This window comes from Nuphar pumila, chromosome 8, assembly GCF_984573655.1.
Source record: "Nuphar pumila chromosome 8, dmNupPumi1.hap1.1, whole genome shotgun sequence".
Taxonomy (NCBI): domain Eukaryota; kingdom Viridiplantae; phylum Streptophyta; class Magnoliopsida; order Nymphaeales; family Nymphaeaceae; genus Nuphar; species Nuphar pumila.
Genome location: NC_143256.1, coordinates 103,951,095 through 103,966,746, shown reverse-complemented (window position 1 = coordinate 103,966,746; position 15,652 = coordinate 103,951,095). Strand labels below are relative to the sequence as shown.

General features: G+C 35.8%; 1 protein-coding gene across 1 annotated transcript; it reads left to right on the top strand.

Moving 5' to 3' along the window:
• The first annotated feature begins 1,175 nt into the window (after window positions 1-1,175).
• LOC149830101 (uncharacterized) lies at window positions 1,176-14,943 on the top strand. Its single transcript, XM_090015700.1, has 2 exons — window positions 1,176-1,263; window positions 14,366-14,943. Exons 1-2 carry the CDS (start codon window positions 1,218-1,220, stop codon window positions 14,689-14,691), a joined length of 372 nt encoding a protein of 123 aa, XP_089871826.1. The 5' UTR covers window positions 1,176-1,217; the 3' UTR covers window positions 14,692-14,943.
• The last annotated feature ends 709 nt before the right edge of the window (window positions 14,944-15,652 follow it).

Genomic DNA, 15,652 nt, shown 5'->3' with positions numbered 1-15,652 from the left:
ATCGCGCGAGATGACTGACACACGATCATCAACCATGAAGTCATCTTCAGCAGGAATCATACTGCTTGAAGGGGTCATGGCAATCTTCTTTGGTGTCATTGTCACTCCTAATGTCGACAAGGCTTTGGTACCAACTTGTCATGGGCTTGGAAGCGAAGGCCCCCGTGACGTAGCTTCGAGCAATCACAAACACCGAAGACAAGCCTTTTAAGCGCACAAGTAATGCACAACACACACACGAGTGGAAGCAAGAGTACGCGTATGCACAAACACAAAGAGAGAGAAGGATGCAAAAAGCTTCTTTATAGATACTTGAAAGCAAAGTACATCAAGAGGGAAAGAGAGGGTCCAAATACACGGGGTCCTTAGGCCGTAAGGCCTTGTGGGGCACTCTAGAGTGCCAAAGAGGTATATACATCATAACAAAAAGGTGAAAAGCATGGCGAGCCAGAACACATATAATGTATTATATATATTATGTTATATATAATAAGCCGACCCATGTCAGCCTGCTTCGGGCTGGGCTGAGCCAGAGAACTAGTTCGGGCTGAGCCATGGCCAAAGATACTGGCCCAAGCCCGGCCAAGTGCCCACCTCTAACCGCTTCACTATGGCGTATCACATCCATTGGGAAAACCCGGAAAAGGGTAACAAACTGTTGATCCACTTATTCGTTTCGATTCATCTGAGTCTCACCATCTTCTTCCCCTCCCCATGTGGCCCAATCTGCGCACACCCGGTTTAAATAAGAAAACACGACTTTGTAATTTGTATTGTAGGTAGGGTTGTCAATGTATCGGGTTTGACCCGGACCCGACCTATACCAAAACCGATAAAATAGGACGGTTCAATTAAAATTCAAGTCAGATAAGGGTCCAATTAATAAGTGTGATTTATGGATTTTCATACCAGACTCTAGCGTGACCCGAGTTTGATTTATAATTTTTTAATGTAAAAATGATAAAAAATATTATTTTATCAGGTATGATCGGGGCCAAGTTAATGTAATCCTTATATAATCCGGTATGGTTTCTCTTATGCTTATAAGTTCGAACCTGGTACCATCATCTTAAATGAAGTTTGGGTCCAAACCAAACCCGACCGGTTGACACCCCTAATTGCAGGGCGGTGGGGTATTCATTATTTATCAATTGCGTCTTTGGCATATCATTTCGTATTCCGATCCATTGCAGCCCATTTCTGATTCTGATTTGCCCATGGAGGAAGCGATGCACCAAGCCGACACCAAGCTTGCGCTCAGAGGTAATTACATATAGTCTCTTCTTTTCGCTCGTTTTGGTTTTGGTTTCAATCCTGTTTTGCTCTCTTTCTTTTTTCTATGTTGTTCTCTGTATTTTGGTCATCATCATTGTCGTCTCGTTATCATAATCACCACCATCCTCGCCATCATCATCATCACCACCATAAAAATTTGGAAGCTTTTCTTTGCGTTTCTGAGCGATTCTTGTTGATGGGTATTTAGGCAGTTTGTGGCCCTCTGATACCAAAACATCAAAATTTTGGTTTCGGTAAATGGGGGTTTTGAGGAAAACTCATTTTCTGAACGAGAAAGCGATCCTTTCTTTCTTTATGGGTTTTGAGGGGTGAAAAGTTTGGTATTTTGATTCTTTGTTATGGGTTTGAGTAGAAACGTTCAGTTTTTTATATTAAAGGGGCTCTTTTGGGACATTTATGTGCTTTTTTTTTGCTGGTTTTGAAGTACCCAGGTCTTCTGTTGGTACAAATAGACCAAAATTTTCCCCTTCCCTTTTAATTTTTTATGGGAGTGGATCTGGGAAAAAAACCATTTTTGGCTGGAAAATATCTTTCTTGATAACGGAAAAGCTTTTGTAAACGTTTGAGGAAAATTCAGGTTCTACTGGTTTAAACAGTATTCCATCATTTATTCGATTCTGTTAAGGATATTAGAGAAGATGGTCATTGTTTAGGAAAAAAAATGAAAATTGCATAGTATGGCAATTGGGTCTCACAAAGGAATCCAATGAACCACTAAAATAGTGGACCCTTGAAGTGCAGTTAAATGGTGTGGTTATTGGATACTAGGGCAAGATTGCCTATTTTTTAGTGGGAGACGATTATCTGGGCTGATGGCAACACCGGGAGGCATAAAAGATTATATATTCCCAAGGTTTCTACCATAATGATATGGTATGAGTTGATGAAAACAGAAACCTCCTGAACCAAGCCATCAACATTCCTATCTCTCCGCCTATCCTTGCACTACAAATGTACTGGATACTAATCTGGGCCATCAATGGTATCAGAGCCACTTATCAGTCTTGATGCCGACGCTCGAAGTTGTTGATTGTGCAGACACAACCACCATCGAAAAAGCAAAAGAGAAATAGGAAAAGGAAAAGCAGTAAAAGTTGGTACCTAATTTTTGTTTGGGGGCAGTCGTCGGAAATCCGGCCACAGTCGCCGAAAAACTCTCAAGCCTAATTCATGGTACGAAAAAAACCATACTTGTTATGCCCAGCAAAACTTGGGTTGTTGTTTGAGCGAGCCGCCGTAACCTAGTCTGTCTACCCAAAACCCTCTATAATAATAAAAAATTTAGGGAGGAGGTAAACGAAAACACCCTTTTTCGTAGGGCACTACACATCACTGGGAACCTTTTTCCTAGTCACTCCTAGCTAGTAAATCTCAGAAAAACCACTGGTTGAGCCCGGCGATGCTATATGAGAAAAATGATTGCAGAGAGATCGAGCTCGACACTTGAGTAAGGCAGACAAGCGGAGGGGCTCTGCGTTGGAAAAACCCCTAAGGCAGACAAACGAAGGGGCATTGTGTCAGAAAAACCCCTGCAGAGGCGACCTTGATCGAAAAACCTCCTATGAGGAAAATCGACACTCCAACGGTATGCCCCGTTGGTTGGCAGATCCCATCATCATCGGAGCAGAGGAAGCACTTTTGTTAGGTGATCGACGAACCCGACTATAAAAATTTCTTCAAAGAGACAATATGCATACAAGCACTAATTCCTCACAAGAGATGCGCACAAAGGCACCCAAAGAATGCTTGAATAATTATGCACAAAGGCATAAAAGTAGCACACACATGCACAAAGGCATAAAAATAAATCTCTTTATTGAAATGCAAAGGAGCTTGAGCTCTCACACTCAAAAAAGCTCTCTAATGTACAAGGGGAGAACCCCTATTTATAAGAACCAAAGAGGGACCCTTGGAGGGGCTCCAATCTAGTCGTTGGAGCCCCTCCAACGGTGACTATTATGACCGTTGGAGGGGCTCAACGACTAGATTGCCCCCCCCCCAATGCAAGTACAAAAGAAAAAGTAAAAATAAAAATAAAATAAAAAGTACAAGCATATTCTTATTGGAATATGTGTAAAATGAGAAAAGTCTAAATTACCCTTTATGGGGTTAGTAAATGATATATATATATATAGGAATACATTTTAACACCCCCCCCCCCTGAAACTTACGGTGTGATGATCGCAAGTTTGTCAAGAAAAAAAATAAATCTAGGAGAGCAGAGCGCCTTAGTGAAGAAGTCAGCCAGTTGATACTCGGATGTCACATATGGGAGATCGATGACCTTCTTCAAGTATTCTTCTCGGACATAGTTGCAGTCCATCTCGATATGCTCTGTGCGCTCATGAAAGGTATGGTTCTTGGCAATATATATCGCACTCTTGTTGTCGCAACATAACTTTGTTGGTTCTTGAACGCGAACTCCCATATCCTCTAGTAAGCGGCGAATCCATACTATTTCCATGGTTGTAGATGTCATGGCTCGATACTGCTTCGGTACAGGATAAAGACACCTTTTGTTGTTTCTTGCATCTCCAAGAGACCAATGATCCTCCTAAAAAAATATAGAAACCAATGGTGGAGTGACAATTATTAGGGTCATCTCCCCAATCAGAGTCAGTATATGCAATTAAATTTAACTCAGAAGATGAAGAAAGAAAGACCCTTATTTATTGTCCCCTTTATATATCTGATGATGCGAAGAACGACACTCATGTGTATCGATGTAGGGGCATGTTAGAATTGACTGGCGATATGAACTTCGTGAGATATATCGGGCCTGGTGATGCTAAGGTACATCAATGATCCAACCAGTTGTATGTAACGAGTGGGATTATCCAGAGGAATCCCATTATCAATTTTTATTTTTGTTTCAACTACTTTTGGGGTTTCACAAATTTTGTCATCAGTAATACCTGACATGTCAATGACCTCACGAACAAGTTTAGTTTGGGATAAAAAATATCCTTTATGAGAAAATGCAACTTCAATGCCTAAAAAATATGTCAGAAACCCTAAGTCTGACATTTCAATTTTTTATGTCAATGCTTGCTTAATTCTTTTTATTATCTTGACATCATCACCTGTAATTAACATATCATCAACATATAATGGCAAGATTACAATTCCTGCATCAGATTTCTTCACAAACAGGACAGTGTCAGTATAGCATGAGACAAAAAAAATTTTTGTCATTAAGTTGTTAAAACGATCGTACCAAGCCTTGGGAGCTTATTTTAAACCATAGAGCGCTTTTCGTAAGCGAAGAACTTTTCCGTCAGGATTCATTCCAAGAAGAGCATCCATGTAAACTTCTTCATTTAAATCCCCATTTAAAAAAACATTTTTAACATCCATTTGGTATATGTTCTACTTTTTAATTGACGGAATGGTAATAAGACACCTAACTGTAACCATTCGTGCAATGGGAGCAAATGTTTCATCGTAGTCTATCCCATATTCTTGACCATAACCTTTAGCAACTAGACGAGCTTTATATCGCTCAAGAGTCCTATCACTCTTGGTTTTGACCTTAAAAGCCTATCTACACCCTATAGTTTTCTTACCTTTGGGAAGATCTTGAAATTCTCATGTCTTAGCCTTTCTAAGGGCTTTAAGTTCATTTTTCACTATTTTTGGCTTCTTCAAAATTTTTTTGTTCTGCGTATGAGTGAATGACACTAAGACAAACTCTATGTTTGGGAGAGGAGTCATAGGATATGAACCTAGAAGGGGGTTTCCTATTTATCTTTGTTCTTTGTGAACTGTCATTACTTAATGTAGTTTTTTCATTAGGCTCACTATATTTTTCTATAGCACTTCTAAAACTATTTTTGTCTTTATGTATATAGGTGATCGGCTCCTTGTATGTTCCATCATCAATCTCTTGATAGATAGATGGATGAGGAAAGTTGTTATTTTCTTCTACTTCATTATTGCTAAGATCATTTTGTGTGGACTCATCATTACTAATGTCATCATTTCTAGATTATAGATCGAATAGGAAAGAGTAATCTACATTTTCCTCATGAGATTCATATCTTTCAAATCCACTAACATTTTCTAAAAAACTTACATTTCTAGATACATACAATTTATCGTTTTCAATATCATAATATCGAAACCATTTTTGAGTTTCAGAGTATTCAAGAAAAGCACATGGAATGGCCTTTGGTGAAAGTTTATCATTCTTATCTGTAAAAACAAAACACTTGCACCCAAAAAATCTTAATCTACTATAGTCAGGGTCTCTTTTATACAAAATTTCAAAGGGTAAAACCTTATTTAAATTTTTGGATGGAAGAAGATTGATGAGATAGACGGACGTAAGAGCCGCCTCAGCCCAAAATCGTTTTAGAATGTTTTGAGAAATAAGTAAGGTTCTAAATGTCTCAATGATGTGTCTATGTTTTCTTTTGGCCCAACTATTTTGTTGAGGTGTTTTGGGACATGATTTTTTATGGATTATCCCATGTTTTTCAAAGTAACTCTTAAATTCATTTGAGAGATATTCTCCTTCGGAATCAGTTCTAAATTTTTTTAAATTTTTGTCAAATTGATTTTTAATCATCATATGATAGGTTTTAAATGTTGAGAAAACCTCATGTTTATGTTTGAGAAAGTATATCCAAGAATATCTAGAATAATTATCTTCAAAGATCACATAATATGCAAACCCTCATTTTGAGATAACGGGTGCCGATCCCCAAACATCCAAATGTACAAGTTCAAATGGTTTTGTAGTAAACCTAGATCTTTGATAAAAAAAGCAAACTTCTCATTTTTCCAAGAGTGCAATCATTACAAGTGAAATTATTCTTACATAGATGTTTGGCAAAAGGTAAGTAAGAAATCTTGGTGACATTGGGATGCCCAAGTCTTTTGTGTCATACATTAATGTCTTTATGTTGCACAACATTACAAAAAGGATTCTTTGAAATAAGAAGAAAATCCACATAATATAGATCTCCCTTCCTAAAGCCTTCCCCAATCAATTTCCCGGATCAGTGATCCTGTATCCAACATTTATTAGATGAAAATTTTATATCACTTCTATGGTCCGAGAATTGAGAGACCGAAAGCAAATTCAAATTCAATTTTGGTATAAATCTAATTTTAGGGATAAAAAAACCTTGTTCTTCAAAATTTTCGATTCTTTTGATTTCAAGAGAGTGTCATCCGCGGTTGAAACAAAAGTTGGAGAGAAATTTTTTAAATATTCAGAAAGAAAACAAATATTTGGAGACATATGAAAAGAGGCACCAAATCCAAAAGCCAATAAGTCTTATCGGGAGGAGAGAAGGTGGACGTGGCCGCTCCGAAAATTGCCTTCTTAAGAAGTGGTTGAAGTGCTTCCACAATTTAATACAAGGAATGAACTCGATTTGAAAAAGATGAACTTTCTTCCTTTTGGGGTTGAGAAGTGGTAGCCATAGCTAGCAACTTCTTCCATTTTGGACAAACCGGTTTGTTGTGTCCTGGTTCCTTACAAAAGTGGCACACAATCTTGCTATAATCTTTTTTATCTCCTTGACCTCTTGATCCTTGATTTTGATTTTTGAAGTGAAGAGGTTTGTCGGTTCTCAAATTGTTCCCCGGTCTTAAAACAACATTTACACCATCATTTTCTTCTTTGTTAGAAGGCGTTGCAAGGACACTTGGGTTGTTTTTTCATATACCCATACGAGTTTCTTCCTCACTTAGTTTGGTAATAACATCCTCAAGAGAAGGGAAAGTGAAGGAGGAAAGAAGAGAGGATTGTATTTGTTCGAATTCGGGTCTAAGCCTATTTAGAAAATTGAAAAATTGATCCTCCTCCAATTGCCTATGCCTAAGTTCAATGGCTTCGCCACTCCATTTGGGTTCAAGCATGACAAGTTCATTCTAAATGGATGACAATTCCGCAAAATATTCTCTAATAGTCATTTCATTTTGTTGGAGGGTCAAGGCCCTTTTTTGAAGATAATACTTGTGAGATAAATCTCTTGAAGTATACATTTTTTCAAGATATTGCCATGCTTGATAAGCTTTTTTGAATTTTATGATGTTGGCATTGATCTTTGTCTCAACGGATGAGAAAATCCATGATAGAATTTTAAAATTTCTCATCTCCCATTTCTCATGCTTCTCGGAATAGTCTTCAAGAGCTTTATTTATTTCTTCACCTTCAAGAATTTTTATTTCTCCTCTTTCTACCAAAGTAATCTTTGGTTCCGGTATTGAGTCTTGGACATATCCCCAAAGCCCTTTACCCTTGATATGAGCTTTCATATTTTCGGCCCAAACATGATAATTTGTGCTATTGAATTTGAACCCAAGAGAGAAGTGTGAATCATTTCCTCCCATTTGAGAAGAGAAGAAAATAGGAGAAAAGAAATTCTTACCACAAAAAGGGTTCCTTGGAGCTTACTTGATGAAGTATGCTTCTTGATACAAATGGCAAGAGATATTCATTCCGAAATCCAAGAGAGAGTGGAGTGCATGACTTTCGAGATACACGATGAAATGAAGTAACACACTATTCACTTTGGTAATAACCTTGCTCTGATACCATGTGAAAATGTCTTCAAAGAGACAATATGCATACAAGCACTAATTCCTCACAAGAGATGTGCACAAAGGCACCCAAAGAACACTTGAATAATTATGTATTAAGGCATAAAAATAAATCTCATTATTGAAATGCAAAGGAGCTTGAGCTCTCACACTTAAAAAAGCTCTCTAATGTACAAGGGGAGAACCCCTATTTATAAGAACCAAAAAGGGACCCTTGGAGGGGGCTCCAATCTAGTCGTTGGAGCCCCCCTTCAACATTGTGACAGTTGGAGGGGCCCAACGACTAGATTGGGGCCCCCAATGCAAGTACAAAAGGAAAAATAAAAAGAAAATAAAAGGTACAAGCATATTCCTTTTGGAATATGCGTAAAATGAGAAAAGTCTAAATTACCCTTCATGGGGTTAGTAAATGATATATATATATATATATATATATATATATATATATACATAGAGATACGTATACATATATACGATATATATGTATATGTATCTCTCTCTCTATATATATATATATACACAATAGAAATACATTTTAATACCGACAACCTTCGCTGCTGGCGTCAAGTCCTTTTTTGCGGAGGAAACTCCTTCGCCGGACAACAATTGACCTCAACAACATCTGCTGCCAGCGTTGGTTGTAGGGGAGGTGGATGAAGCTCCTCCGTCGGTTGCCCCGTCGGACACCCCGTGCCGAAAGAGTAGCGCTTTTGGAGGAACTTGTAGAAGAAAAGAAAAAAGGGTAGAAACCCTTATTCATAGAAGTGGTTGGAAGAGAGAGAGAAGAGTGAAGGGCTAGAACTAGAGTCCGAAAGGCGACAACTGGAGTCCGACAAGTCAGGGGTGGCGGAACCCCTTGAGGGATCTCGTCAGAGAAACCCCTCTTCCATCTCCTTCATTTGGAACTTCGTCCTCCACCGCTTGAGCAAGACGTCGTTATCGAACCACCTTCTTCGGCAGGAAAACCTGTCGTCGAAAAAGGGAAAACATCGGGAAAAGGCAAAGAGGGTTAGGGTTTCAGTTTTGTGAAGAAGGGTCAAGAACCCTTCCTCTTCATTTTTTCCTTTAAAATGTTATCTAATTATTATTTAATGCATGTTTTGCTTATGTAGTCCATATAAATTTTAATTGTGTCTTTTATAACGCTCCTATTTATTAACAGGGGGCCCTATGTTTTTGAATTTTCAGAAATATGCCTGTTCTTTGGAAAATACCCGAGACAAGGTTGTATTATGTTTCTTCCTAAATAGCTCTCGAACTTTCTGAAATTGTTGGAACCACCTGAACTTTTTTGTTTAACTCAGTAAGTTCTAAAAATTCAGTTTTAGGGTTCTGGTTTGTCATTTTTGCCCATAACGGTTCTCAAACCTTTCAGATTTTGTAGAAAAGTGTTTTTAAAAGGTAGGTTCAAATCTATTATTTGGATCATAAATTATTTTATAAGTTTGATATTTGGTTAAGGTAATCTACATGGGTTAGAATCTTGATATTTAGTTTTTTATGATAAAAAAAATCATAGTTTGCTTTTTTGGATTCAGTTGTAATTTAGATTGGATCTCTACCTACAAGGGAGAGATTGGACATTTTGGTTCATATTAACAGTATGAGTTTTAGAACTATTTTATAATGTTGTATGATATGTTTGACATATAGTTTCTTTTTTTATCTTATACATGGATTTAGTTTGATCCAGATTTTTAATATATCTACAAATTTGCATTCGGACCTACATGAATGCAATGAATTTGAATATAGATCTATAATAGTGTTTACTTCAATTTGCATACATGTTGATATATGGGTAATACATGTGAAAGTTCTTGTGGTGAGTTACATATTGATGTATGTGTAATATATTGTTTGATCTTTATGTGAAAGTTCTTGTGATGAGCACGATAATACACATAGTATTGCTACAAGACATGCTTATCATGCTATATGAATGTTTAATGATACATGTGTTGCACAAAGTTTATTATGTTTCATTGTGCATATCTTTTGCTATTAAGAATTGAAGAAGTGACACATTTTTGTCAAAATTAGCCATAAGAGCTTGATAATTGATTAATATGATTATGGAGCCACACTCTTACTAATATAAATGTAGAAAAATGTTATATGATTAGTTCCATGTCAAATAGCTCTTGAAATTGTCTTATTCGTGAACGTGTTGTAATTAAATAAGTAGATGTTGATGTAGTGGATCCAAAATAAAGACTAGTATCCATGCTTATTTCAACAACTTAATAGGGCATATATTGAAATGGAAAATATTTGATTGATTTAAGAGCTATATTAGGTTAGGATATGGATGATTCCTTTCCTTTTTGTTTAAGACCAAACATGATTATCTTAAATTTTCTTTTGTGGAACTTGATTATCCCATCCAGATTTAGATCATGAAATGGTCCACAGTATATAAATTCAAATTGGACTAAACATAAAGGCTTTAAAATTAAAATGATACTAATGTGTGTTGAGCTCCCAGTGTTACTTTATTTGACATATTATGAATCTAAAAGGCCTTGGTTTTATGCTTGAAAGTGCATTATAAAATGCTCCCTTGAATCATATAAATTATTATAAAAGTGGAAGCAACATTCTTTTCACTTGGAATGCTTCCAAAATGAGCTAATTGCATAAGAACATGATTGCATGGTTTTAGCATATTTTGAATATTATATAGCTTATACTCGTGTGTTTGGACAAAAAATTAATTTGAATATATAGATTCGAAGATCATTTTGTGAAATTAGAGCATGACTCTAAATATGCATGTTTGGAAAGAAATATATTCAAGTTTTTCATTATATACATGAAAAGTGAAAGTAGAATTATGATAGTGTTTTCATTGGATATGTTCCCTGAATGAATAATTTTGATAGGAACATGATTGAATATATTTTGAGATGTTTTGAATGCTTAATGCATAGCTTTTTATCATGGTTTTGGATAACAAAACATAATGATTGGATCTGGATACATGGGTCCAAAGCTGATATGATCAGGTAGTGATTCACTTTGACAAAATAAGAGTATATAGTTCTGACTGCATGTTTAATAAAGAACATGCTTATGTTTTTCATAATGCACATGAAATGTGAGATCATTTGTTATATTTTAAGAATTTATGAAGCTTGGTTTGATATATTTAAAGCTTACAAATGTAAATTGCATGCAATGTGACTGAATTTATAATTTGAGTACAGATAAGGGTTCATTAATGTTGATTTTAAGCATGAATATGCTTGAAAATTATTATCAATATAGATGTTGATATAGATAGCTTGCATCAATGAGTTGATGAACAATTTAACAATGAATCAACTCTTGGAGTTGAATTACTTAGCGGTATGACAAACAACCTACTGTTGGTGAATAATATGAACATGTTAGAACTGAATCGGTTGTTGAATAGTCAACCCATAGATAGTCATAAAAGGACCATGCATTCTCACTAAGAAAAAGACGTTGGGAGGATTGGTGGTTATGATGGTTTTATGTAAAGTTCATACGATTAGTGGAGGATTAGTGGAGGCTGGCCACTTCTACTTACCTTGTGTGGAGATTTTTTTACTGCATAAGATGCAAGAAAAGTGACATTGCAATGCGTAGAAAAGTGGGAGTTGAATTATAACTTGCATGTGTATTAAATGTTTATTATAATTGCTTGTATGAATGCATAAAAGGATTTTCTTTAATGCTTTAGAAGTTTTACACATGGAATGCAACGTGGTCATATTCATTTTTATAATCATATTTATAACTATTTAGATTTGGATATATTGATCTAAAATGATCAAGTGGTGGTTAACCTAATGAGTGTTTAAGCATGTTGCATATAACGATGATGCAAATGGATAGTGAGAGTATTGTCTATGGTGAAATTTTGAAAAGTGAAAAAGTGAGAGCATTAGTCATGCTTGGCAAATCAAATTTTTACGGATCCATAGGATGCTAAACTTTTATGAATTCATAGGTTGATGAAAATCTATAGTACTCCACTAGTGTGGATGAAGACTTTGTGCAAGGTTAATTAGGACATGATGATGTCCTATGACATAGTCATGGAAGAGTCATATGAACCTCATGACTAGTTAAGAAAATAAGACCCTCATTACGTTGAATATGCAAAATAAATTCACCATGGTTTGCTCATGAGCCATATAGGTTGCATCCAGTGGAGGTGAAAACGGAAATAAATTTTGCACATAGTTTTGTACATTAAGGGTTATGATTGAAATTTTTGACATGATGTGAAACTCATTTAGTTTTGTGAAATGAGTGTATGAAAGGATTATAACGAAAAATCAACCTAGTTTATAAATATCCTCGTGATAAAAAATGTCATGAAGAAAAAGTCCAACTAGCGCACCATGATGTCATGGCTAAACCTATACTATATGTGAAAAGAATCATAGTTTATTTGATGATGGAAAAAAACCTACATGTCTATATGAGAAATAACTCATAGTATGTGAAAAAAATATTATACTTAGATATTTATATAACCCTTAGAATTGTGCAAGGTTACTATTAAATTATGTACTTTATATATATATATATATATATATATATAAAGAGAGAGAGAGAGATCATGACACACACACACACATATATATATATATATATATATGTCTATGTGTCTATCTATCTATCTCTCTCTCTCTCTCTCTATATATATATATATATATATTTCTTTTGTAATACCCATTAAGGGTAAATATGTCTTTTTACTCATTCACACACCTATGTAATTTTTCTTTTTCTTTCTTTTTTTCTCTTTTCTTTTCTTTTTTTCTTATTTGAAAGGGCCCACCATAAGGGGACATTGGAGCCTCCAACGGTCATATTTATGACCGTCCCTATGGAGCCCTTCCAAATGGCCTCCTTTTGTCTATAAATAAGCGGCTCTTCCCCTTTGTAAAATAAGCTTCTTGGAAGCTATTCATGAGTGAATATATTTTTTCCTCTCACTTTTGTGTGTATACCACTTTTTGTGGTTTGTTGTATTATAGCCCATTAGTGGCTACTTTGTTTATCTGTGTGGGCATTTGCTTAGCTCGTGGAGATATCACATCCCTCTCTTAGCACTTCATTTCAGTTACTTAGTGCATATTTTGCTATATATGATACTTGATGCATCATTTGTGATATAATATGTTTGTTCTTTCCTATGGCCAAGTGTGAGATGTTGGATCTAAGTATTGGATCCAAAGTATGGCCATTGGGTCTCACAAAGGAATCCAATGAAACACTAAAATAGTCAACCCTTAGAGTACAGTTAAAGGGGGAGGTTATTGGATATTGGTTTATGATTGCCTATTTTCTAGTGGGAGATGGTTATGTGGGCTGATGGCAACACCAAGAGGCGTAAAAGATTATATATACCCAGGGTTTCTACCATAAGTATGATATGATATGAGTTGATGAAAACAACACAAACCTCCTGAAGCACCCTATCAACTCTCTCTCTCTCTCTCTCTCTCTCTCTCTCTCTCTCTGCACTACAAATTTGCTGGATATATACTAATCTGGGCCATCAAACTGCGGCATTCCTTATTACTTGATTATCCAAATAATACAAGACGATGCTCCTTATTAGTTTGTTTTGAACATTCACACACACACACACACACACACACACACACACACACACACATATATATATAGTTTCATTCCTAGGCTTTTATAAATGAAAAACCTTGTAAGAGATATCTTAGGTGAAAGATATCGAAAAAAAATGAAACAATTCGTGTGTAAAATATTTCTGCTTATTGGGGAATTGTTATTTAACTCCAAAATCAATTTGGGTTTAGTGAAAAATTAGTTTCCTTATTCATCTTATTCAAATGTTGTGTATTACCAGGGTGGGTGGGGGGCTTTTGTGTATATGGAGGGCTGCAAATCTTAGGGCACATTTGTGCAAATCTTAGGGCACATTTGGAATCAAGAAAAATTCTCACAAGAAAAGAAAATTTTGCCTATGAGAAGTTTTGATATGATAACTTTTTTCTAAATGAAAAATTCACTTGTTTGTGTAGCATGAGAAAAACAATGGAAAATACGAGAAAAGAGAGAGAGACCTGAAAATGGTGGTGGGTGGGAGGAAGATGAAAATGGAGGAAGCTCTTCTTGTGGCAGCTCATGGGATGAGATGAGTTGTGGGTGAAGGGTTGCTCTAATCAAAAAGAATTTTTGATAGGAAAAATTTCTCCACCCCAGGGAGGAATTTTTCTTATAAAAAAACCCACTTTTTAGAAAAACTTTTCTTCAAAAATTTTCTCTAGTTTGGAATAATCAGAAAAGTTGCCATTTTTTCTTTCTACTTTCATTTTTCTTACCATTTTCTCACTTTCAAATGTGCCCTTAGTCTGATGCAATCTCTACAACTATTCTGTTGACAATTCCTATGGATGATAGGGAAAATGAAAACCTTTTCAAATCTTTCTGGTGATTTGATTTTTACTTCTCATTTGAGTTTTTTTTCTGATACTCATATCTACCTATTTAGGGAAAGATGTAAAATCACCAAACGTCCTTGAGAGAGCAAAGGAAGAAATTGATGCCATTATTCACGGTGACAAGAATACACATCATAAGGAAACCCATGGGACTAGTGATGACATTGATGAGAATACGCCTGTGGACAAGGTGAAAGCACCCAACATATTCGAACGTGCCAAGGAAGAACTGGAAGCGCTTGTTGAGGCTATCCACCCACAACCTAAGAAAGAGCCTGACCATGACACACCATCAAAGCAAAACGATGGATGTTGGGGTTCTCTTGGGAGAAAGTTTGAGGAGTTGTGTCACCCACATGATAGAAAGCAAAGCTAGTCTCTCTTCCTTGTTCTTTTTATGTTTGTAATTGAGTTCATGTTTTAATGTTCTTTTTCACTTTTAACCATTGTGTTTGTTTGTGTGCTTCCGTGCGTGGTTGGTATGAGTATGTTTTGTTAAGCTGTCTATCACATCTCCTTTCCTCCATTGGTGTATGTCAATAATTCATTTTTTTTTTGTTGCGTGCAACTCATTGAGAAAATATGTTTCATTATGTTTTGAGTTGCAATATTTTTCACGCTATTGAAATTACTTGTGCCAAGATCAGTCCTGGCATAAAAGCTTGGTCCACAATGGCCTCATTCTACCAAGTTTATGACAAATTTATAGGAGATGGTTCTTCTGGTAAGATTTGGGGTTATGAAACTCATTTGATCAAATAGTCAGAGATGTGACTCTGCTTTGCATGTTATGAATCTTGGTGGTTTGAAAATTGAGCTTAATTTTGCTAGAAAGGTCTTTTCTCAAGGGAATGAGCATGGCATGTTAGGAACATAAAATGCCTAAGCTATTTATTACTACACGAGGAAAAGCTGGAGGAGGTGGAATTCTCTAAGTACAGTTTTGTCAAAAACAACAACAAAAGAAATTGATACGTGTTAGATGCGGTTTATAGGAAAAGGTGTCAAACTTGAATCATATCATGAAGCAAAAGTGTCTCCTATGAAAGTTGTACCTTTGTACAAATGGAATCAGAATTGACAAAAGGTAATCATTAGGAGGATAGAATGCAAAATTAAGTCAATGATGAGAACAGAGCATTATAATTGATAAGAAGGTAACCAATTGTTGAAGAATTTATATTGTAATATTTGCCCAGAAACAAGACTATAGCTTAAACATAGCGAAAATAGTGTCACTATTTTGATAATAGTTGATAGGTTTGACATACCCCTACCATCGTTTCCCATATTTGAGAGTACAGTGATAAAAAGGTGGATTGATATATTGAATGCTT

What these genes read in the sequence shown, in the direction of transcription:
- LOC149830101 (XM_090015700.1), top strand. Translation starts at nt 1,218, where the DNA reads ATGGAGGAAGCGATGCACCAAGCCGACACCAAGCTTGCGCTCAGAG. An exon ending in CACCAAGCTTGCGCTCAGAG is followed by an intron (nt 1,264 to 14,365) that starts GTAATTACATAT and finishes CTACCTATTTAG; the next exon opens with GGAAAGATGTAAAATCACCA.